This window comes from Centropristis striata, chromosome 17, assembly GCF_030273125.1.
Source record: "Centropristis striata isolate RG_2023a ecotype Rhode Island chromosome 17, C.striata_1.0, whole genome shotgun sequence".
NCBI lineage: Eukaryota > Metazoa > Chordata > Actinopteri > Perciformes > Serranidae > Centropristis > Centropristis striata.
In genome coordinates, this window is record NC_081533.1 from 29303442 (window position 1) to 29328955 (window position 25514).

At 38.6% G+C, this 25514-nt stretch overlaps 1 protein-coding gene across 1 annotated transcript in view; it reads right to left on the reverse strand.

The window, feature by feature from the left end:
* The window catches only part of adam19a (ADAM metallopeptidase domain 19a), a 266100-nt gene that overhangs the window by 23870 nt on the left and 216716 nt on the right, over positions 1-25514 (reverse strand). Inside the window, exons 16-17 of the mRNA XM_059354555.1 lie at positions 20319-20523; positions 12168-12245 (exon numbers count right to left, since the gene is read on the reverse strand). Coding sequence (XP_059210538.1) covers positions 12168-12245; positions 20319-20523 — 283 coding nt within the window. The remainder of the gene's footprint in view (positions 1-12167; positions 12246-20318; positions 20524-25514) is intronic.

A 25514-nucleotide genomic window follows, 5' to 3' on the forward strand; every position in this document is an offset into this window, starting at 1 on the left:
AATGTGACCAGCTACTGCGACTGGCTAATGTGACCAGCTACTGCGACTGGCTAATGTGACCAGCTAATGCGACTGGCTAATGTGACCAGCTAATGCGACTGGCTAATGTGACCAGCTACTGCGACTGGCTAATGTGACCAGCTAATGCGACTGGCTAATGTGACCAGCTACTGCGACTGGCTAATGTGACCAGCTACTGCGACTGGCTAATGTGACCAGCTAATGCGACTGGCTAATGTGACCAGCTAATGCGACTGGCTAATGTGACCAGCTAATGCGACTGGCTAATGTGACCAGCTAATGCGACTGGCTAATGTGACCAGCTTTCTTGGATGTTTTTGTTCCGGGGTCATATGCCAGCGTAGGGGGGTGGAGCATGCACACATGTGTCGTCTTGTCATACATGCCGGCGAAAATCCTATTCCAATCACATTATCTGGGTGTCCTAATCGGATTTGGAGAACTCTGAAATTAGTCGGACTAACACCTTTACATGCACTTCAGTTGTCCAGTTAAAGTCAGATTAAGGCAATAATTTATTTTTTTCAAGTGCCATGTAAACATACTGAGTGTCTATGTGTCAGCCCTGTGATAGGCTGGTGACTTGTCCAGGGTGTACCCACCTCTCACCCAATGCCCCCCGCCACCTGGGTTAGTATAAGCGGTTAAGGATATTTAGTATTGTGTACAACTAAAACACAACGTTCATGGAACTACTCCTGCATTTACACCCATATATTTGTGTCAAGCCTAGGTTTCATACCTTTATTATTTTCAGTAAATTTTATCCATTATTCTAATGGAAACGCACATAACAAAGCTTCTGTGTGAACTATACCCAACAGGTACTAAAAGGCAACAGGGCATACACACACACACACAGGATATAGACATTGTTTATAGAGTACAAGGAACAAGAGGTTTAGAAGAGGTTTCTGCCTCAGGGCCCTCAAGAGGGTTATTGGCTCAGCCTTAATAAAGGGCAAATGAAAAATAAAGCCCAGTGTCATTATCATCCAACTGCATAGCTTCAGCTCTAGCAGTTTTAGACCTCCAGAAGTCTGGCGCCCGCCGATGGGGGATGGGAACAATGACAGCAATGGCGTGTGAGAACTCGGCAGTAGATATTATGGTCTCAAACCCTCCACCAGGAGTTTGTGGGTGCATTCCTTTACAGTAACATGATTGGGATAATACCATTTAGGATGAACAAAGCCAGCAAGACCTTCTACTCTCTTCTTACCAATCTGTTTCCCTCTGTCTGCCAGAATCAGAAGGAAGCCGGCTAGTTCACTCAGGCCGCGTTCAGACTGCAGGCGAATCTGATTCAAATCAGATTCCTACTCAAATCCGATTTTTAGGGCTGACTGTCCACACTGTTTTTAGCAAGTGTCCAAATCGGATATGGCTCTGTTCAGACTGGGCCACATTGTTGACTGATCTGACAGGTTGCCATAGTAACGGCGTCAAAGCGTCTGACATCGTCATATAATTGCGACAGCGACAAGAACAACAACAACAAACATGATGGAGGCAGGTCACCTCAGTATATTGGCCTTATCACTGTCCAGTAGAGGTGCAGAACATCTCAGATCACCAGGGGAGAAACCGGGCGGATGGACGCCCCCGTCGGGCGCGTATGAGTCGGTCGCGGCTGCCGGTCGACACCTCGTCTCCGCGCTGCCGGCGCTACACGTAGAGTGATGTCACGGACAGTCAAAACCGATCTGAGTGTTTGGAGGTTCAGACTGAGACGCATCTGTCCAAATGCAATCTGAAACTACCTCCTGAAGGTGGTTTCGATCCAGTTTGCAAAAATCGGATTTCATATGATTTGAGACTGTTCAGACTTCAAAAGAGCCATCCAGTTCCAATCTGGATGGGCTAAAAATCGTATTTTGGCTGGCAGTCTGAACGCGGCCTCAGACTATCCAGTATATTCCCAGTCCGAGAAGCAAACTATTCTCCCTGCAGGCTCGCCGTTGGTTCACCGAAGCTGACAGTTCATCCACCTCGTTATCAAGGAACCTCACGTTCTCCATAATGACTACAGGAAGAAAAGCTTTCACTGTCCTGTCCCTTTTGTTCCTCTACCAGACATTCACTTCAGCTGTTTTTACGTGACAAAGCTGTCTCCATATCTCCTAAAGTATGCAGACAGAGTTAACACTCGCTCTGCACCGGTAAAGCAGCAGCTTGTCGTGCGTGTAGGCGATTTTTGATTTGTACGAAGAAAAACCCCCAAGCTAAGACGTTGAAGCAGAAACAAATTACCGAAAAAAGCAGACAACAATAAATAAAACGTAGAGAGATGGAAAAAGGGCAAAGGTGGAAGGAAGCACACGGGATATCCCATTTACCTCGGTGAAGAAATAGGAACTGGTCGGATTCTTAATTGTAAATTGGGCACTCCGTGTCCACTTTTCTCCTTTTTGACGATTTAAAGATATTTTCCCATGGCGGCTCCTTCATAAAGATACTTTTGGACTTTGCGGCGGTAACATCTGGATGGTCTTTTTCCCATCTAACCAGAAGAACACGATGCCCCTGATTTCCAAAAAGTAATCTGATCTTTTCCACTCCATGTCAGTCCATCTCAGATGAGCTCTGGCCCAGAGAAGTTGGCAGCATTTCTGGATGTTCTTCATATATGGCTTTCGCTTTGCATGGTAGAGTGGTACCTTGGATGTCACAACAGCTGACTTTTAAGAAACAACCAGTAATCTGCCACCTTTGAGACTTGGTTAAATAGCTAAAATGTAAGCTGAACAGGAAAAAAACTCCTTTTACTTCATTTAATATTTGGCACAAAATCCCCTCTAAGAGTTTTTTAATTAACTTGTCTTTAACTTGTGAAAAGAAACTTTTATCTAGAGATTAGCATTTAGACATGATTAATATCTCCAGACATCTTGTGTAATTCACCAGCCCTTAATGAAGGAGAAAATACTGCCATGCTCCAATTACATTGAGATGTAATTATTCTATCAGTGATTAACATGCCTATTTACCCCATTAGCACTTGGTCGACATGATGGCTGCACATTTGTTTACTGATTTTTATAGCTCTTTTACTTTAGATTCAGCAGGCCTAATGGGGTTTCTTTGTGAAGTTTTTGAAGGGCATATTTTTTAAGGCATTTCTTTATCATACAAAGAGAAGAAGCCATGACTGAACTTTAAACACACCATCACTGATATATAATGTATCGTTCAGCTTTCTAAATCTGCATCTACCATGATCAAAATATCCTCTGTACGTTTTTTTTTAAAAGATGCAAACCAGTAGTGCTCTCAGAAGCAGCTCATTATTCCTGTTTATTTACATGGACATGCAGCCCACTCCAAAAGCCTGAGGATCAATATGAATCATATGATAATGCTAAATTAAAAAACACATCCTAACACAGGAGAAGACCCTAAGCTGGGAGAAGACAAACTGTCTATTTAAAATAATCCTGACTCAAAGCCACTTCCATTATCCATCTCCTGTTCTACGAAGGGCAGTGAAGAAAAAAAGTGTCAGACACATAAAACAACAAAGAAAAAGTGAAGACAGAAGGAGAAGGGTATTAAAGGAGGAGAGGATATGTCTGGTGTTCCTTCTCGCACATAATATTTCAAATCCTAATCAAATAACAATGTCGGTAAGCCCATTCCTTATACAGTAGACGAGGTAAACAAAGGCTTGAGCCTTTCAAGACTTCTGAGGTGTGAAATTATAGCTGAGACTGTGTTTGCTTCAAATGCTCAGGGTCAAAACAAGTAACAGAGCGGTCAAAACACAAAGTAGGCCATGCCAAACAGGGTAAACTAATATATGCAATCTATGAAACTGGTCTGTAGTAAAAATGTCTATGTTTTTGAAACTGGTCACACTACAAAGTAAACTTTATCCAGTAAAATAGGTGGTGCTAGAAGCTTGGTGACATCTACACCTTTCAGACAACGTGATGCTAGTTCTAGTGCTGGTTCTGGTTCTGGTTCTGGTTCTGGTTTCCAGTTGGTTCAACTTGTAAACCGTCTCAGAACCTGTTTGCTTTTCCGCAGGCTAGAAGGCCACGTCATTACGTCACTGTTTAAGTCTGGAAATGTCCTGGCTTGACACAAGGTTATTATAGTTAACGAAAACTAACGAAATAACAAAAACTAGAATTGAAAAAACATTTTCGTTAACTGAAATAAAAATAAAAACGAGAGTTTTTAAAAAAAACGATAACTAACTGAAACTGTATTTTGTGGTTACAAAACTAACTAAAACTAACTGAAATTATAGTGAAAATGTCCTTAGTTTTCGTCTTTGTCAACTTTTTCCATACGTAATTCTTTTGGTTGATATTAAATCTATTTAATCCATCTGGTTTTATGACTTAATAAACTTATTGGGGCTGAGATGGATCAGACAAAGGAAACATTTATTGTGACCTTATTGAATCTGGCACCCAACAAATACCCCATTACAAAAAAACTAAAACTAACACTAAAACTAACAAAAACTAAACTAAAACTAAGCATTTTCCAAAAAATAAAAAGTAATTAAAACTAATGAACTCACTCTGAAAACTAACTGAATTTGAAAACAAAAATTGACAACGAAATTAAAACTAAAACTAATGAAAAATCCAAAACTATTATAACCTTGGCTTGACACACTGAGCAAGAATGAGAGGAGCTATCGCTAGCTGCTAGGCTAAAGTAGCTAACAGAACTGAATAATACGGTGGCCCTGAGAGCTCACAGTGCTGCAAATTAAGAACACACATGCAAATACACAAAACACAAGCAAATTGAGAAAACATCTTCATCAATTTGACAACACAATCGCAGCATTAAGAAAACGTGCTGCAAATAGACCAGAACACAACAGAAGTGTTTCCAGAGGAACCTTAAAAGTGGTGCACACGTCCGGACACACTATCATCACGTTATTTCAAGATAATTATAAAAAAAAATCTTTACAATAGAAGCGACATCACACCAAACAGCATATTTAAAAAGCATTTAAATAGGTAACTTTAAAAGTACTTTATTATCCCTTCTTTCATTCTCCTTAACCGCTTATCCGCACACGGGTCTTGGCGGGCTGGAAACTATCCATATTCAAAGGACAAGCGCAGCTGATGCCTGGTTACAAAAATCCAGAGGTGCATGACTCAGCACTGCAACAACTTTCAGGGCCTTTGCCCCTCGGAGTGAAAGACAAGAGGATATTACTTTTTGCCGTGAGAAGCTTGTGCCAGCAGCACTGCAGAAAGCATATTCCAAGCTTAACCCTCTATGGTACGGTGTTGTCCTCAGGCAACATACCCATTTTTGGCCTGTCAAATTTCTACAATGCATCTTTTTGAGTGATGCAATACTTTAAAAAAGAGGGAAGAGTATAGGGAACCAATAGCAACTCTTTAATTTGTCACATGACCTCCAGGCGGCCATATTGAAACCCTATTTTGCAGACTTTCCCAAAAGGAAACAGCTTTGCCATTTTGCGACACAAAAAAAGCACTCAAAGCGTACTTTCCTGGCCCTTTTCCATCTGAAAAAAAATATTCCGACTAATAGGTGATTAAACATTCATTTTCGATAGTTTCATGCAATTTATTTTCTAATTAAATAATGGAAACTTGTAAAATGCAACTGAATTTAGACTGTTCAAGACATTCATGTCAATGGTTCAATGGTACAATGTTGCCTAAAGGCAACATTCAGACAAGAAACCGGTTAAAAAAGTTCCTTTTATTATGTTTTCAATTTTTTTGTATTGTATCCTGTTAAAGCTACTGAATTTTTTTACGCATGTGTATTGAATAACTAATGTTCAAATTATGTATAAATCATGTTAAAAAAAATACAACACCGTCAATTTTGCCTACGAGCAACAAACCCCAAAAACTTCCAAAATATATATATATAATTTCTTCAAATTATGTTGATTTTGTCTATTTTAAGACAAAAAAACCCCACTCCAAACATTTTTTTCCTTACTGGTATCATAATGCGTACCATAGAGGGTTAAAGTTTAGATTAATTTCAGTTGTCAGCATTGTGGCTGTGATGGTTGTGATGCAGCAGTGAGCTTATGCTGCTATGTATTCACTGACAATGAAATATCTAAATGTTTACTGTGGAAAAGGTCTATAGCTCTCCCAGACTGATGAATGTTAATTAGCAGGCCATGTGGCACAGTTGCTATCCAAGTTACAAAATGATAATTAACACAATTTATAACAACAACAACAACAAACAACAATAATATCAACTCCTGTGTCACATCTGCAAATCATGTCTCTGTCTCTGAGCAGTTTATAGAGCAGGGCTGTGTAAAAGTAGCTAATGAATGATTTGATCAGCAAAAAAATAAAGAAATATAATTTTCAAAATGAAAGCATTGGGCTAGCACAGTCCAACTGAAATTAAACACCTGCTGTATTTCCTCTGTGAATCACTAAAAAGTGGTCAAGCTTTGTAACCAACATGGCTGATACATGCAGTTGATAATAACAATGGTAGGTTAACCACTCATACATCTTGTTCATTATTTACATTTTAATAGAAGTCCTTTATTTTATCCAGATGAATAGTCGGCTGTGTAGCATGTTGGCTTTTTAACATTACCACCCATAGTAAGTGCACTGTAAAACCCAATTTTGCATGTTTGTTATCATAACTAATGTTTCTTTTTCAATACAACAAAGATTTGTGCAAAAAGTCATTTTAACCTAGAATATTGAGTCAAATAGCAAGATTCAATTGAGTTAACTCGATTGTCTTTGCTGTCTTAACATAAAATTATTTTGCAGCATAGACACTCAAATATTTAAGTTGAAACAACAAGTTGGGTTTTACAGTGTGTTTTCAGAAGATATGTTTCCCTTTACCATCAATAATTACAATGACTAATGAATTTGAAAACAAGGCTGGCATTCTAAGGTTAGTAAATGGCCAAAATAAATGTTTAATACAGTCCTTATATTTCCACTGTGGTGGTTTTGGAGTCAATTATTAAAATTCCCATCTCTCAAATTCTCAACCTTGCTGCATTTGCTCGAAGATATCTTGAACAATTTTAAGGGGCAGTGGTTTAGAACATTTTTGATTTAATGTTTTTTACGGCATGGTTGTTGTCTGCTCTTGCTACAGACCTGGCATATAAATAACATGTCCGGTGCTGTTTTTTTTGGTATAAAATGCACAAAGAATGGATTGCGGCTGCTGACAGCACCATGAATTGTGCATAACTTGCAACTGCTATCTGCCCGTCATAAGGTCAGAGGCACTAAAGATATTGTGCTAATTATATTACAGCCATAAAATGTTGAAGCTGTGCACGATTTGCCTCCTTTTTACACATGATTGCAGTTGTCCAAGTGCCAGAATATAAGGTGAGGTGTGGGTTGTGAGTGGTGAAGCCCTGAATAACTCCAAAAATAAAGGAGTTTGAGTCATTATAATGCGCTTCATTTACCACCAGCTCTCTACAGACGCTAATAATTTCACTCTAACGGTGTGTGGCTGTTAGTGGCGGAGTTTATGAATTGGACCTTTTCTGCAATGAGGCTCATTTGCATAGAAAGGGGCCGATTTTGCAGCAAATGTATGCACATTACCTAATTTGAATATGTGTTAATAGAACCAGAGCACTGAGACACAATTTGCTTGGCAGCACAGTTAGAGGTGCAGTTCATCCTTTGTGGGTGCTTTGAGAATTACAGTTTGTTTTTGCCTGATTTGCACATGTTTAGCGGCCACAAAAGCCTCTCAGTCCTTATGTGAATTCACTGCAAGAGTATACCAAAGGAACACCTCTTGATAAATTTACATGTTCTAGCCAGAATTTCAAAATTTATGACGTCAACCTCTGACATAACATTTAAGGAGTCACACACTTTACACACACCCTTCTAGCTCTTGTCTACCTCCCTCCTACATCTTTTCCAGAACCTGGTCTCACAGGAATCCGTGAAATAGCCACGGATTCGCTTAACTCAAAATCCGTGGATGACAAACGGAATAACTAAAATTTCCGTGAAACTGACACGGATTTCACTACAATGCAAGTTAATGACAGTCATATCCCGTGGCTATTCCATGGATATTTTTTCCTATTGGTTTGTTCCAAGTCATGTGACTTTCAAGGTTCCAGCGGTCAGAACAAAAAACATGGTGGACAGTTCTCTCATTTTTAGTGAAAAAAATCAGTATTTTTCTGCATAAAAATGGATTTTGATCACATTTCTGGCGAGAAATATATGTTTTATTTTCTAAATATTCACTCAGTGAATGTACATAATCACTTTGTATGTTGGAATAGCCACGGGATATGACTGTCATTAACTTGCATTGTAGCGAAATCCGTGTCAGTTTCACGGAAATTTGAGTGATTCCGTGGCTATTCCACGGATTTTGAGTTAAGCAAATCCGTGGCTATTTCACGGATTCCTCTCAGACCATGTTGCTTTTCCAGGACTTTGTCTTGCTGCATCAGCTATGAAATAAGTATTTACTGGGTAAAGTGCTCTGCTAACATCAGGTAGCAGACTTGAAGCTAATTAGCCGCAAATGTAAGCTAGAGCTACAACTTTGCCAGCTCACGACTAATAACCAGCTTTAAAACACATTTCTGATGTATCTCAAGAAACCCATTGTCTTCACCTTAATAACAACTAGAATAGAACGATATTCACTTAACATTTATATTTTTGACTGAGTTTTAACACTATAGGCTATATGTTCCACTGATGACCCAGTGAAATATCATTCAAAGCATACCAACTAATACAGTCATCATTATGAATTTGAACTTTGTAATGAAACTGTAAAACAAAGCATGGGAATGAGAATCCATCTGTTTCTGTCTGTGTCTCAGAGTGGCTCACATGTGTTCACACTGGAGAACTGAGAATTAGAAGAACAAGTCAAGGGGCTGAGGGGGAAACTGTCAATTGTTAAATTCTGGAGGGAAAAAAGCATGTGTCATTTTCTTGTGGCTTAACAAATATTACACTGCAGACAAAAGAATGTCAGCAGCTTCAGTTTGAAAAAACCTTCAGCAATGAAAAATAATAATAGTAACTGCTAGTAAAGTGACAATGAAGCTTCGTGAACCATTTGCTTTATTTTTTGACCCCACTAGATGAGCTCTTGGCTTAAAAAAATCTCTAGCAATGGTTATTGAGTGTGTTTTCAGCCCTTTGTTAAACAAAGAGCACCAACATGAAAAATAAAAATAAAAATAATCTTGTGTAAGCTATACAACCAATTCTATCTGAGTTATATATTTACACTAGTGAAGTGACAACGAAGCTTCATGAACCATTTTCTTTATTTTCTGAGCCCACTAGATGGCGCTCTTTGTTCAACAAAGGGCTGAAAACACACTAAATTACAATTGCTTGAGCCTTTTTTTTTAAGCCAAGACCTCCATCTAGTGGGGTCAGAAAATAAAGCAAATGGTTCATGAAGCTTCGTTGTCACTTCACTAATTTACACAGTCATCAACACTGTGGAGGTTTTGGTCATACCAAAGGTGGCGGGTTTCTTCTAAAGTCTGTTGGAAAATCCATCGATGCTCCCTCGCTTGAATATCAGCTTCAACAAATTAGGGCAAAGTCTACAAAATAGAAAGAATTTCCAAAAAAACACCTAAAACCCTTGGAGGTCCCACCCCTTTGTGACTCGCAGCAATTCACTAGTGTTGTTTGAATTAAACTGAGTAACACAAGCAGTGACAGCCACCATGGCTGAAGAGCCAGATAATAAAGCCCCATTTCTAAAAACTCAAACCACATTAAAAGATTGAGACTTTTAATAACATTTTCGAACTCATGCTGGTTTTAAAAAAACCCCATCATTAACTAGACAATGCAACTGACTGCTGACAGTTTGCCCGTATATACAGTTGTGTGCCTCTATCTTGTTAAGTGCTGTATAAATATAATGATTATTATTATTATTATTGTTGTTTTTCAAGCTGTGGCGAATGTAAACTGGAGCCTGCAGCAGAGATAAGGACTGACAGAGGTCTGGTAAACTCACATCCTGCTAACTCCACACCTCCGTTTTCAAACATCAAACTGACATCACTTGAGGACATTTTTCAGACTTCATGCAGCTCCCTGTGGAGACACTGAAGACTTTATTTTCCAACACTTGTAAACACACTTACTCTTTACTGATTGACTCTCTTACTTGTATCACGAAGCATTGCTAGGCAAATTCAAATGACTGTGATCACACTAAAAAATGCCACACAAGACATGACACAAGTCAGTAGAAGACAGCAGAACAACTTAGTGGTGGAGATTACATTTCACACCAGTGACCACATCAACATCTAAATGGAACCTGGTCTCACAGGAATCCGTGAAATAGCCACGGATTCGCTTAACTCAAAATCCGTGGAATAGCAGATGGATTCTCATTCCCATGCTTTCTTTTACAGTTTCATTAAAGTTCAAATTCATAATGATGACTGTATTAGTTGGTATGGTTTGAATGATACTTCACTGGGTCATCAGTGGAATATATAGCCTATAGTGTTAAAACTCAGTCAAAAATCTAAATGAAAAGTGAATATCGTTCTATTCTAGTTGTTATTAAGGTGAAGTCAATGGGTTTCTTGGGATACCTCAGAAATCTGTTTTAAAGCTGGTTATTAGTCGTGAGCTGGCAAAGTTGTAGCTCTAGCGGCTAATTAGCTTCAAGTCTGCTACCGGATGTTAGCAGAGCACTTTACCCAGTAAATACTTTCATTCAATTTCATAGCTGATGCAGCGAGACAAAGTTCAGGAAAAGCAACATGGTCTGACAGGAATCCATGAAATAGCCACGGATTCGCTTAACTCAAAATCCGTGGAATAGCCACGGAATCACTCGAATTTCCGTGAAACTGACACGGATTTCGCTACAATGCAAGTTAATGACAGTCATATCCCGTGGCTATTCGTGTTTCAAGTCACGTGACTTTCAAGGTCCCGGCGGTCAGAACAAAAAACATGGCGGACAGTTCTCTCATTTTTAGTGAAAAAAATCAATATTTTGACTTAGTTTCTGCATAAAAATGGATTTTGATCACATTTCTAGCGAGAAATATATGTTTTATTTTCTAAATATTCACTCAGTTGATGTACATAATCACTTTGTATGTTGGAATAGCCACGGGATATGACCATAATCCAAAATCCATTTTTATGCAGAAACTAAGTCAAAATATTGTTTTTTTCACTAAAAATTTTCGTGAAACTGACACGGATTTCGCTACAATGCAAGTTAATGACAGTCATATCCCGTGGCTATTCCAACATACAAAGTGATTATGTACATTCACTGAGTGAATATTTAGAAAATAAAACATATATTTCTCGCTAGATATGTGATCAAAATCTAAAAATGAGAGAACTGTCCGCCATGTTTTTTGTTCTGACCGCCGGGACCTTGAAAGTCACGTGACTTGGAACACGGGATATGACTGTCATTAACTTGCATTGTAGCGAAATCCGTGTCAGTTTCACGGAAATTTGAGTGATTCCGTGGCTATTCCACGGATTTTGAGTTAAGCAAATCCGTGGCTATTTCACAGATTCCTGCGAGACCACGTTGTCTAAATGGTAATCGGTGTCCACTAGCAGGCATTGGAGACTCCATACTGCTGCACACACCCTCTGGATATTTAAGTTATCCATCCATTTCTCCATCCATCCATGGCCATTTATAGAATCAACACCATATCAATAAACTCCACCATTCAGCAACAATTTCAGAGGTCAGAGTCCGTGATAAATAACCCCTCTCTGTATCTGTATCCCCGTCTTCTCTTAAAGTAACAACTGTTTAAGCACCAAACACTCCTGAGCTTGGTTACCGACTCATAAACTATGTATGTTTCCCCTTATCTGCCTCAGGCTTGCTTGTACTGCTCCAATGAATAGTTCATCACTTCAGTTGTTGTGGTATTCTAGCCATCTATTTTCTTGCCTTTTACGACAGTCTTTGTGACAGCGCTGCAAAGCTCTACCTTTGCCCAAGGACACAGTGTGACAATAAGATTAGGGAGCCGTGCACGCCAGCTAAGTGAGTCTGTTGCATGGCTCTCTATGCTTGTGATTCTGTGTGTGTGTGTGTGTGTGTGTGTGTGTGTGTGTGTGTGTGTGTGTGTGTGTGTGTGTACCTACCCCTTTGCTGTGACAGCGTGCAATGCAAGTCTCCAGCTCGGTAAAAGAGGCATTTTGGCATCGGCGGTCTCTGCACACCTGTAGCAAAACACAAGCAAAATGATCACATGGTTTTTTAAAGATTATAGAGCACACTCACACATATACAGACTTTGATCCGTCTTGTGCTGGAGCCCTTGGGCCTTGGAACTAGGGCTGGGCAATATGGCCCTAAAAGAATATCACGATATTTCAGGCTATTTTTGCAAAAGGATATTCTTTACGATATTACGAAATACTTAAAAAGATATAGAAAATATTATTTTTTTTTTAGTCTGTATAAATAATTAAAATCTAAAATGTAGTGTGAAGTGCAAATCTCAACAGTTGCCAAATACAATTTTTTTTACTCTTGACTCTTGAATATGAGCAAATATTAAAAATAACCATTTAGGGGTTCCTGGGGCATATTTTAATTAGGCCTGGGCCGATAATCAATAAATCAATTAATCGCATGATAAATTAAATGAAGGGTGTGCATTATTATGATATATTATCATGTTGACAATAATATTGTTTATCGGCAATAATTTGTGGGACAATATATCGTCCAGCAAAATTTGTTATCGTCCCAGGCCTAATTTTAATGACATTTTGTAAAGGAGAATAAAGGTTCTTGTAGGTTTTATTTAAGGCATCTTATTTTGACAGTCTTCTTTGACTAAATTCTGTGGTGGATTCTGTTAACACACTGTGCTCTTATTTTGAAAGCTGCATTTGTTTAGCAACAGGGAGTAAGTAGCTTTTTGTGATTAAAACAACTTTAACCAAGTTTAATCAAGAAGTAGGAATGTTGCCAATATCATGATATGCATTTTTTTTAACCATAAAAAAAAAAATACAGATATTATCGTGAACGATACGATATGGCACACCCCTACTTGGAACAACCTGGATCAGTATCCTGTCTTAAATCACTTCCAAAATCACTACATTAACAGACGGGTTTTTACAGCCTGTATTGATGTTAACTGGGCTGCTTTCAGTGAACTCATTTGCTCTCTACTGCTGCTCTAATATTCTTCCATATACCAGTAGATGCTGGAGTGATGTTTTGTTTTATAAGGAGTTTGTAACTCTAATCCTGGTAGAACAGATAGACACATAGGGAATAGGTGGAGTAGATTGAAACAAACTATAATTTATGTTCTGCTACTAGGGACCTCTCAATCAAAACAATATCAAAAGACAGTTGGTGACATTGTGAAGCAGTGTGGGAGTTGTTGTCTTCACCACTGCCGTCATTGCAGTCTGCTTCTCCTGGCTATGATTCCTTCAGTGCTCATGGTTTAGGGTTTTTTTTATGTTATTTATTTATTTTTTACAGACAGCCACAGAGGTGTTGGTGTCCTACTCACCTAAAAGAAAATGAATCAGGTGATTAAAAGTGGTAAAAACATGAATAAAGTGGTTTTAATTTAAAAAACAGTGTTTCTCCTGCAGACAAAAGGACTCCCCAGAGGAGCTGCAAGCTGAGCTGCCGCTTATGTTTACTGTGCTTGTTTCCCTTATAATTTAAAAACTGGATGTCTGATGACTACAATTCTTCACCTGGTTATAATCAGAAGCTACTTTGAAAGCAGAGCTTTGCAAGCTACAGTAAAGCTACCCGAGGGATAAATCTCGTTTGGTCAACTAAAGCTACTGACAGAAAGAAGTTCAAACTACTTAGCAAAACATTATCAAACTGACAATGTACCATAGACTTTATACCCATTGGTATAGACTTCACCCATTGGTTTGTGGACTGCCCGTTGGAAGCATCGAGTTCAGCTTTACACTCGTCACTTAAGTGAAAATACAGTGACAGGGTCAAAGTTCTGAGACCAAACCGGTAAACGTTCTTTTGTATATCTATATAATGTTATATATAACTTTATTGACACGTTGCCGTGGATACGCATTGTTCTGCTTCTCTCCTGATGACGGCTCGCCTTGTTAGTGACCTGTCAATCAAAGGTAGCCACGCCCCAAATCATATGATTCTTTATCTTCCACTTTCTTCTAAATGGGGCCATTATTTGAACTATTAACATCAAATTGTTTTGAAGAAGATTTTTTATCAGCGATTGAGACTATAGTGTTGTCATAAAAAAAATTCTGAGGTAATAAATCAAGTGAGAAGTTTTCTCATTTTGCTTTGAAATGAATGGACAGAAATGTTTTTGCAGCCACACTAAGCGCCCCCTGCTGGAATTTTTGGTAAAATGCAGCTTAAGGCACTTCCTGGTTTGCCTCCCTGATCAGACCTGGAGGTTGCCGCTTGCAATGTACATATACCTCAAAGCTCGTACTGCCCAATAACAGTCAGTATATAAGTTCAACTAACTTTAACAAACTCCTCCTACAGATTTTACCCAATTCTCTTCAAACTTGGTAAATAGCATCACAAGGCCTTTGGGATCAAAAGTTATTGAAAGCTTTACCGCCAGTCACACTATGTGGGTGTGGCATGGCGGCAAAATATGGCGTCTTGCCATAAAACACGAGATTGTTATAACTTTTACATACTTTGTCCCATCTGCCCCAAACTTCTCATGCTTCATCAGAGTCCAGTCCTTAACACTTCTAAAAAAAACATCTTTCATCAAGCCCCGCCCCTTATGCTTTATCCACGCCCCCTTTCATAAAATGACCACCTGCCATACTTTACATAACTCCTCCAACAGATTTAATCCCATTGACTTCAAACTTGGTCTGTACCATCACAAGGCCTTGGGGAACACAACTTATCAAGACCTTTACTAACATTCACAATGTGTGGCCGTGACATGCCGGCAAAATATGGCGTCTCGCCATCTAACACCAGACTGGATAACTTAACAATATCTTGTCCAATCTGTCCCAAATTTCACACACGTGATTAGGGTCCAGCCCGGAACACACCCACGTGTCAATAGTGACACACAGTCATAGCGCCCCCTGCTGGCAACAGCAAGTAACATGTTTTACACCTACCCCGAGCACAGTGGTAGGACTACACGCCAGTTGGGACGCATAGGGACTGAGCCTACAGCGCCGCGCCCGACGTGGCCTCCGCTGACGGCTCCACTCGGCTCGGTCCCGTTCAGTCCTGTTTACAGGCCTAGTTCTTAATTATAATTTTCTTAAATATTTGGGTTTGAGGTGGATATCAAGTCAGTCCAAGTCCAAATAAAGACACAAGTATTCAGGTTATGTTTTTTATGTTTATCTCATATGCTAAACTGGTTGATGCCTTGTTTGTATCTTCAATTTATTTTACAATTGTTTACATATTATATCCTTTATACTTATAGCATTTCTGCAAAATGTATATATTATTTAGTGAATAACTTTACTTTTTATTGAAAACTTGAAAAAGAGTAGATTCATGAATACACTTAGATATATATTCAGGACTATCTCATAAATACATATCTATATTCAGATAAATACTAGTTGTTTGTTGCCTGTTTCATAGCTGCAATTCTTAATGTTCTGTATAGGTCTATATCTATTTGTAATGTGAGTTCAGGTAGTGAGAATAATGTTTAATAATAATTATCTTCAGTCTAAATCCCGAAGTTAAATACGCATGTTTCCCCACAATGCTAAATGCTAGTATTATCAGCACTAATATTAATATTTGCATACTATATCAGCTGCTGTGCCTGTTGTCGTTGCTTTACTATTGTTAGCACAGGAATCAATTTAGTGCAGGTTAATGTGTGACTGTGTGATTAGAAGCAGCAGCTTTGTGCTATGTATGCATTTATTCCTGAGAAAAGGCCCATTCAATTTGATGACTCAAAATTCATCATGCTGGATGGCAGACAATATTCTCTGCTGCCTATTTATAATATATTACTCATGCAGCGCTATTGAGCCCTTTCAGTGGGCCCGCACAATAGCTGAGATGGAATTCAAGTGACTGGAATGTGCTGCAGAGGGAAAGCAATATAGACGGACGGAGAAATAGAATTTACTGGTGGAGTAGATGGGACTGCAGGTACTTGTGTGTGTGTGTGTGTGTGTGTGTGTGTGTGTGCTTTCATACATACATATTTCACATGCATTATTCAGAACTTATTTTGTATGATTTTTGTGTGTCTGTAGGGGGGGTTACTTGCAAATTTATATTCCACTCAGCATCACACTTGCAAACCAAATCAGTAAAATGAAAAGTGCCTTAAACAGTTATCTGATACAGAGCAGAGCAACTGGGTTATATGAAGCAGATTGATAGAAAACCCTGATCATTTTATTGCTTGTTTATAAAAAATGGACGTAGTGACCGCGATGTCACCCATTGGTTTGTGGACTGCCTGCTGGAAGAATCAAGTTCAGCGTAACACTCGTCGCCATCTTGCGTCGCCATCTTGTTTCCGATACGCAGAGCAGACCATATTTGGACTGTGGAGGAGGAGAGGGATCTGATCACTGACTACAGCCTCTCTACACCTCAACCTGACTGAGAGAAGCTGCTGCTAATTCATGTTAGCATTAACTGGAGCATTTACTGGGATGTTCATTTTGGCTAGCAAAAAAACAAAAATAAATGTAGGTTACCTACCTAAATGAACAGCGACTCCTTGGAGTGTCTGTTAGTCCAACCAAACGCTGAACAAGACTTTTTTAATGAAAAACGTTCAAATAAACTGTCATTAAGTGAAAATACAGTGAAAGGGTCAAAGGTATGAGACCAAACTGCTTAATGGCCTTTTTTATATCTATATAACGTTATATATAACTTTATTGACTCGTTTCCATGGATACGCATTGCTCTGCTTCTCTCCTGGTGACGGCTCGCCTCGTTAGTGACCTGTCAATCAAAGGTAGCCCCGCCCCAAATGAAACGATTCTTTATCTTCTATTTTCTTCTAAATGGGGCCAGTATTAGAACTATTAACATCAAATTGTCTTGAAGATGATTTTTTACTAGCGATTGAGACCATAGTGTTGTCCTAAAAAAAATTCTGAGGTGATAAATCAAGTGAGAAGTTTTCTCATTTTGCATTGAAATTAATAGACAGATTTTTTTTGCAGCCAAACTTAGCGCCCCCTGCTGGAATTTTCGGTAGAATGCAGTTTAAGGCACTTCCTGGTTTGCCTCCCTGCTCAGACCTGGAGGTTACCGCCTGATTGTTGTACGAAAATAAAATGAAGGAAAATGTGTCTTTGTATATTAAAATATATCGTTTGTGTACCATATACATATGTTTTGAATAAACATATACATGGACATGTAACATCTTTTTCAAAAAGTTTCGGCTAGCCTTTAGGTCTATTCCAAGCTTTACTTATGCAGTTAACATTAATCAGATACATCTGATATAATCCTGCTGATCTTTATCATTTTAACCTGCGAAAGCAACAACCAGACACAGCTAAAAATGAAAAGACTGAATGTTTGTTCTCTGCTCTTTGATAATAAAACCGAGCAAGAAGAGACAAAAGATTCAATTATAGATTTGTTAGCCTCAGGACCTCCAGGTACCTCGCCAACCAGGACCCGTAACCACAGCTACAGTGCTACGTGACCTTACCAGCATGTAAACACACTTTAACCTGTCACTTTAACAGGAACTTGTGTCTGACTGTCTCCTCACCCTTGAGCTATAATGGCCTTTACAAACAGGACCAAGGTAGAAAGATGTAAACCAAGAAATGTGAGGAGAGATCCAAAAGAAATGTCTTGTGCAGAGAGTGGAACAGAAACACTGCTTGCTGTTTGTTCTTTTGGCTTGAGAACACAAATCCTTTGTGACTGAGATATGCTGTGCTGCCATCTTATCTATAATCTCAAGTCAGTTCCAGATACCAGGCAGCTGTGTTTATGTTCTGGGCAGGGGTCCAGATATGAAAGTTGCTGGTATTGATCAATAAACCCTGTTAACCTTATGGTCATCCCATGCTGTGGTGCAGGAGAAATCTCACTCACAGTTCACTGTTTAAACTGTTTCACACACCACAGTAACTGATTGGCTGTAAACATACAGGACTGTGCAAAAGTATTTGGTGTTTTTAGGTGTGAAAAAATCCTGTACAATAGGAATGCTTTCAAAAATAGACATTTTAATAGTTTATTTTTATTAATTAATAAAATGCAAAGTGAGTGAACAGAAGAAAAATCTAAATCAAATTAATATTGGCCTTCAAACCAGCATCAATTCTTCACACTTGCTTAAGACTTTTGCACAGTACTGCATATGTCTGTGTGTGTGTGTGTGTGTGTGTTCTTGTCCTTCCTACATAGTGAGGACCAGAACACGTTTTTGACCAACAGAGTGAGGACTTTTTTGCAAAGTGGGGACATTTCGGCCGGTCTCACACAAAATGACCAAAAAAAAGACACAAAATAAAATAAAAAAAAGACACAAAATGACCAAAAAAGGCACAAAATGACCAAAAAAAAAAGAAGACACAAAATGACAGAAAAAAGACACAAAATGACAAAAAAGACACAAAATGACAAAAAAAAGACACAAAATGACCAAATGACCAAAATTAAAACTAAAACTAATGAAAAATCCAAAACTATTATAACCTTGATAGGAAATCCACTATTACAATGAGGGTCCTCACAAAGATAGAAGTACAAGAATGTGTGTGTGTGTGTGTGTGTGTGTATATATATATATATATATATTTTAGGGTTGCACATCTCTCTGTGAGAAATGATTGGATTCGCATCTAGATACACAGAAACAATATACTTTTATTACAAACCGATTCAATACGTTTTTTTTTATTTGATTCTACGGTTAATATTTGTTGTAGATATTTTATAGTGTGTCACTCACAAGTTTTATATTTCATTTATCTTCTGATTCCCCATGGAGTTAAAAATCTGTTTTTATTGTTGGTATGAAAAACAAAAAGACCACAAACATCTTTCTACATTTATAATAATATAATATTTTCCTTTCATGATCTGTTACTTCCCTCGTTCAGATTTATTATTTTACTATTAAAGTAAAAAAAACAGTGGAGTCTGTCTGTCAGCATGAAACACTTTTACATCGTTTGTCATTTTCATCCGTCCCACGTGAGGCTGATCATTGCTGAGTGCAGGTTTAATCTGAGTGACATCATTTACATTTTACCTTCATCATCTAACCTAATAAAACATTGGCCGGTGTCCAGCGACACAATCATGTTCTGGAATATTAAATAATGAATTTATCACCAGGATCATCTATACACAGACGCAAATAATGCTAATAAAAGGGCTAATAAAAAATAATATAATATAAAGGCATTCCCATGACCCTGAGCAGGACACAGTTCACAGTATAAAAACACAGTGCAGGTTGTTATTCACGTCAGCTTTCGCCTTGTTTTAGAGATGCTGACGCAAACTGTAAGTGTGTGAAGCCGCCAACCGATTCCAAGTCTGGCGATACCGATCCATGACTCTACAACTGATTCATCTAGGAATTCATGGCTGATTTGTATCGATTGAGGAGGCTGCTACCGACGCAGCCGTATCTCTCACTTGTTAAACCGAATATCCGGTCGCATCGGTTTATCGTTCACAACCGGGAATTTAACTCGTTAATTAAGATTAATTCATTACACAAAAATTAACACGTTTTTTAATCGCGCTTATTTTTGCACCGCGGAACGTTTCTCACTGGATGAGTTTCAGGCGGACCGATTATACTGGAGCACCAGATCACCTCAATGCTAAACATATAGCAGCTAGCGGCTAGTGTGGTAGCTAGCGTGGATTGTGTTTTACTTAAAAAACCAAAGTATTCTATTTTACAGAAGGTCTACCTACCTATAGGCTACCTGGATTTATGAAATGTGCTATATTTATAAATATGCTATTGCTACACTTAATGGCAAAAATTGCACTGGTCTGTTGGACTTGAACAAAAATAAACAATATTTTTGTTGCTTAAGCTTATGTATTCAGTCATTATTCAATGGTATACTAAAAATCCATGTGAAAAAAATGACTTCTCACTGTTCTCAGGTCAAATATTTATATGCGATTAAAATGCGATTAATTTCGATTAATTAATTACAAAGCCTATAATTAATTAGATTTTTTTTTTAATCGAGTCCCGGCCCTAATATATATATGTACATCCTATTAATTATATTAATTGATTCTCTAAGGCCCAGCCGATGTGGACATACCTTGCCCTCTCCACACTTGGTGCCGGTCATGACGAGGCCGGGGTCCGGCAGGTCTCCCTGGCCGTCCTGGGTGCTGTACACATAGGTGCCGCGGCACTTCACCTCGATGCCGTCTGTCTTGATGGTGGTGTCGATGGACACAGCGTTGGTGCCTTTGGGCTTCTTGGCAGCACTGTGGCATTGGATCTTACCACACTTGGCATCACTGGGAGGAGATACAAGCACAAAAGAAACAAACATTTAGCCATGACTGTTAAAGGGTCTTGGAGCAACAAGTTCATCTTCAAGAACTATACTTTACAGCAGGGGTGTCAAACGCAGTGTAATTTTAGCGAGGCAATACCAAATTATTATATAATTATTGTACTATAAAAGCTGACCCGCCGGTATTATACGGGGCATTTACCGCTAATACTACAAATCCCACAAATCCCACAATGCCCTGCTGTTGTTTTGGCGCGTCAATCAGGACAGGACCCAGAAACGCCCTCCTCTGTGACAGTCGTCATAGCAACCTCAAGCTAGAGCTGTCTTCGAGCTACCCCTTCCCAAAAATGGCGAAAAGAAAGGCAGAATTTGTTAACCTGTTGAAAAAGTTTATTTTGATATTTAAATCAGAGGGATGCAAATCGAAAAGGCATACGATTTTTATTTAATTTTTATTTAACAAAGTACCGTAATGACATTGATGTGTTTTTTATTTGAAATTTGATATGCATGTCTGCACTATTTAGTTATATTTTGTATGTTTATAAGCGTTGCTGGTTCCATATTCAATGTTAAAGCAAAACATGTTTGGTATATATTAAAAGGTTTATTTGTTCAATGTTGGCCGCGATTTTATTCAAGTTAAAAATGTTGTATTGTGTATTTGAGTTTGACACCCCTGCTTTACAGCTAAACAGTAGGTGTCCACAGAGCACATCCAGTGGAGCAGCAAGGAGTAGGGACGGACTGATTATTACTGTTTACCAATATTTATCAGCTCATTTATGACTATTCAGGTAATGCATATTGTGAATCACCAGCCAATCCAGCACACGATGGCAAGTGTTTCTTAATATTTGTGTTGATGTTGATGCATCTCATTGAAAAGAGCAGCCAACAAGGGATTGGACGTCAAGGGACATCAGACCGACCAGTGATGCCAAATCTATCAAAGACTCATTGAATATTAAGAAACCTTTTTGGCTGCTGTTTTCCTTTCTCTAATGGCCACATGGTTCCTTTTTTATGTTGATGCATATTTTGTTTGGTCTCATTGTAATGGTAAATGGTAAATGGAGTGCACTTATATAGCGCTTTTATCCGAAGCGCTTTACACTACAGACTGCGCTCATTCACCCATTCACACACACATTCATATTCCTGGCAGAGGCTACCAGGGCACACTGGTGCCACCTGCCACCATTGGGAATTCATTCATACACCAATGACAGCATCATTGGGCCATTTGGGGTTCAGTATCTTGCCCAAGGATTCTTCGACATGCAGGCTGCCATGTTTAGGGATCGAACCACCAACCCTCCAACCCGTTCTGTGGGCAACCGCTCTACCATACGAGCCACAGCCTCCCATGGTGACTTTGTTGGTATAACTACTTGACCTGCGCATACACAAGATGGAAACATCCAATGCTTAAGCACTGGAACTGGATACAAAAAGGAAAAAAGTTGAGGAACTCGCCTTGGATTCCAGAACAGTGCACTACAAAAAAGGTGTGTCTAAAAACAAGATAAAAACATTAAATCTGAGGGAAATTATCTGGCTGCATGGACAGATGATTTCACTAGACAAGATTTCTTAAATTAAGATTGTTAAATCTAGAAATAAGCATGTTTAACAGCATGAACGCAGCATCGGGAGCCATTTGGGGTTCAGTATCTCAAGGATACTTCGGCATGTTGGCTGCCATGGTCGGGGATCAAACCACCAACCTTCCGGTCAGTGGGCGACTGCTCTACCAACCAAGCCACAGCCGCCTCATTGTATTGTTAAAATGGCTTGCCGCCATCAGTATTCATTCACACAGCGATGTCGCAGCATCGGGAGCAGTTTGGGGTTCACTATGGCCAAACATACTTCCACATGTAGGCTGCCATGGTAACCACCGACCTGCCATCATCCGAGCACCATCACAGCCGCAAACAAAAATGCATAATGCTGCAAATATCAACATGGTCTCACAGAAATCCGTGAAATAGCCACGGATTTCGCTTAACTCAAAATCTGTTGAATAGCCACGGAATCGCTCAAATTTCCGTGAAACTGACACGGATTTGGCTACAATGCAAGTTAATGACAGTCATATCCCGTGGCTATTCCAGCATACAAAGTGATTATGTACATTCACTGAGTGAATATTTAGAAAATAAAACATATATTTCTCGCTAGAAATGTGATCAAAATCCATTTTTATGCAGAAACTAAGTCAAAATATTGATTTTTTCACTAAAAATGAGAGAACTGTCTGCCATGTTTTTTGTTCTGACCACCGGGACCTTAAATGTCACGTGACTTGGAACAAACCAATAGGAAAAAATATCAATGGGATGGCCACGGGATATGACTGTCTTTAACTTGCATTGTAGCGAAATCCATGTCAGTTTCACGGAAATTTGAGCGATTCCGTGGCTATTCCACGGATTTTGAGTTAAGCGAGGCTTAACAGATTTTCACAGATTTCTGTGAGACCAGGTTCGCAAATATTATTGGTTCGTAATTTTCATTAAAAAATAATCAATTAGTACTTTTTAAACCTTATTTTTTCGGCTTTATTTGACAGCGGCACAGATATAGAGTGACGGGAAACACCAGGAAATACCCACTGCCTGTAAGAACTAATGGTATGAACTCTACTGGTGAGCCACCTGGACAATCCTACTTTTCAAACATTTCAACACATAGGCGTCACTATAATCTTGATATGAAATTTTCAAACTGCTTATCTCTGCTGACAACTATTGTGCGCGTATCAAAGCCTGATATATCTTCTTCCTCTGTGCCACAAAGCTCCAGTTCTGTCCAAAAACTGTAAAAAACACATCAATGAGCCGTTCTGTTGCACTGAACCACATGTTACTTCATTACCATGAACAGACGCACTGCCCTTCCTTTTGACTCACACCACAAATACTTACCAGAAATAGACCCCCAAAATGCTAATTTCCTCTTGTTTATGTAACGTCTGGTTAAAAACTACAATGGTCATCTGTTATAAGAGATTTTAAACAAAAAATAAACCTATATACTGTATTTTTGAGGCGTTTTTAATGCTTTATATCTTAATCCACTGTTCCTACCCTGTAGGAAAGTTAGAAATAATATGTAAGTGTTTACTGGCAACAACAGTCAATATACCTGAACCTACTGTACAAACACAATGACTGCAGAATACAATACATTCTATAAGGATGGACATAATAAACATATATATATATATATATATATATATATCATTGTTGTAATTGTGATAAATTGTAAACCCCAGATACATCCAACCTTGGGGAGGTGATGGTGGTAGGAATGGCTGTTGGATACTATTGTGAGCTTCTTGAAGGAGAAAAAAACTTTTTTTATTTAACTTTGTCAGCGGCTGCATTGTCATGATTAATATGGTGATTCATGTAATGCACACACACACACACACACACACACACACACAAAGATAAATAAAATATAAAACTTGTGAGTGACACACTATAAAATATCTACAACAAATATTAACCGTAGAATCAAATAAAAAAATCGTATTGAATCGGTTTGTAATAAAAGTATATTGTTTCTGTGTATCTAGATGCAAATCCAATCATTTCTCACAAAGAGATGTGCAACCCTCAAAAAAAAAAAAAAATGCCTATTCATCAGTCTTTAGTATAGTTTGCTGGCACCCCTCACACACACACACACACACACACACACACACACACACTAATAAAAAATCATAATTTGATTTTCCCTCAGCCCATCCCTCTCCATCCTAACTTGCCTAACCCTAACCCCTAATGGAAACCCCCACTAGTAATGACATTAAAGAGACTTGTATACATTCTATCGTGCAACTGACTCTGTCTTCTGTTGCGATAAGTAAAGTGTCATCTGAATAGAGAGCTGTTATAAATGACACAAATACCCCGCTGCATTTGTGTTTTGAAGTTATCAACCACATGTTAATTGATTGATGAAGGTCTGAGTGGAGCAGCCTTCACCAGGCTGACTGACAGCAGACCCACTCAGTGTGGATTGATACATTAAACTAAATGGAATCAGATTTGATGGCTTCTAAAAACGCGTCCAGTAGGATTGGCCTTTACCATACCACTTTTCCCTGAACATTAAACCCAGTCTTTAACCCAAAATGTAATGATTTACGTTATGAGGACATGGTATTGTGTATACATGTTGTGTCCCCATAAGTAAGGCTCCACAACGTGACTGTGGAAACAGACTTATGTCGGCCACACACACACACACACACACACACACACACACACACACACACACTACTGTGTGTACTTCTATCTTTGTGGGTTCTAATCGTTTTGGATTTTTCATTAGTTTCAGTTTTAATTTCGTTGTGAATTTTTGTTTTCAAATTCAGTTAATTTTAATGAGTTTGCTAGTTTTGGTTTAGTTTTTTTTTTAAATGCTTTAGTTTTAGTTTAGTTTTTATTACTTTTTAGTTTTAGAAGTACAAGAACACACACACACACACACACACACACACACACACACACACATGAAATTACATTTGAAATCTCTGAAGAATCTCATCATAGTGTACACACACCGGCAGTAGCCCCCGTGGCCCTTTCAAAATTTCCCCAGAGGAAATTTTCTAGTTTAGTTTTTATTACTTTTTAGTGTATTGTAATGGGGTATTTGTTTGGTGGGAGATTAAAAGAGGTCACAGTAAATTTTGCCTTTATTTCCTTTTGTCTGATCCATCTTCATTATGTATGAAAAAAATAGAAAAAGACAAAAACGAAGGACAATTTCACTATAATTTTAGTTAGTTTTGTAACCACACAATACAGTTTCAGTTAAGTATCATTATCATGTAACCTTTAACCCTTAAAACAAAGTCTGAAATCTCAAAAAAGCCTTTAAAGAATTGAGGACCGGCCGAAATGTCCTCACTTTGCAAAAATGTCCTCACTCTGTTGGTTAAAAACGTGTTCCGGTCCTCACTATGTA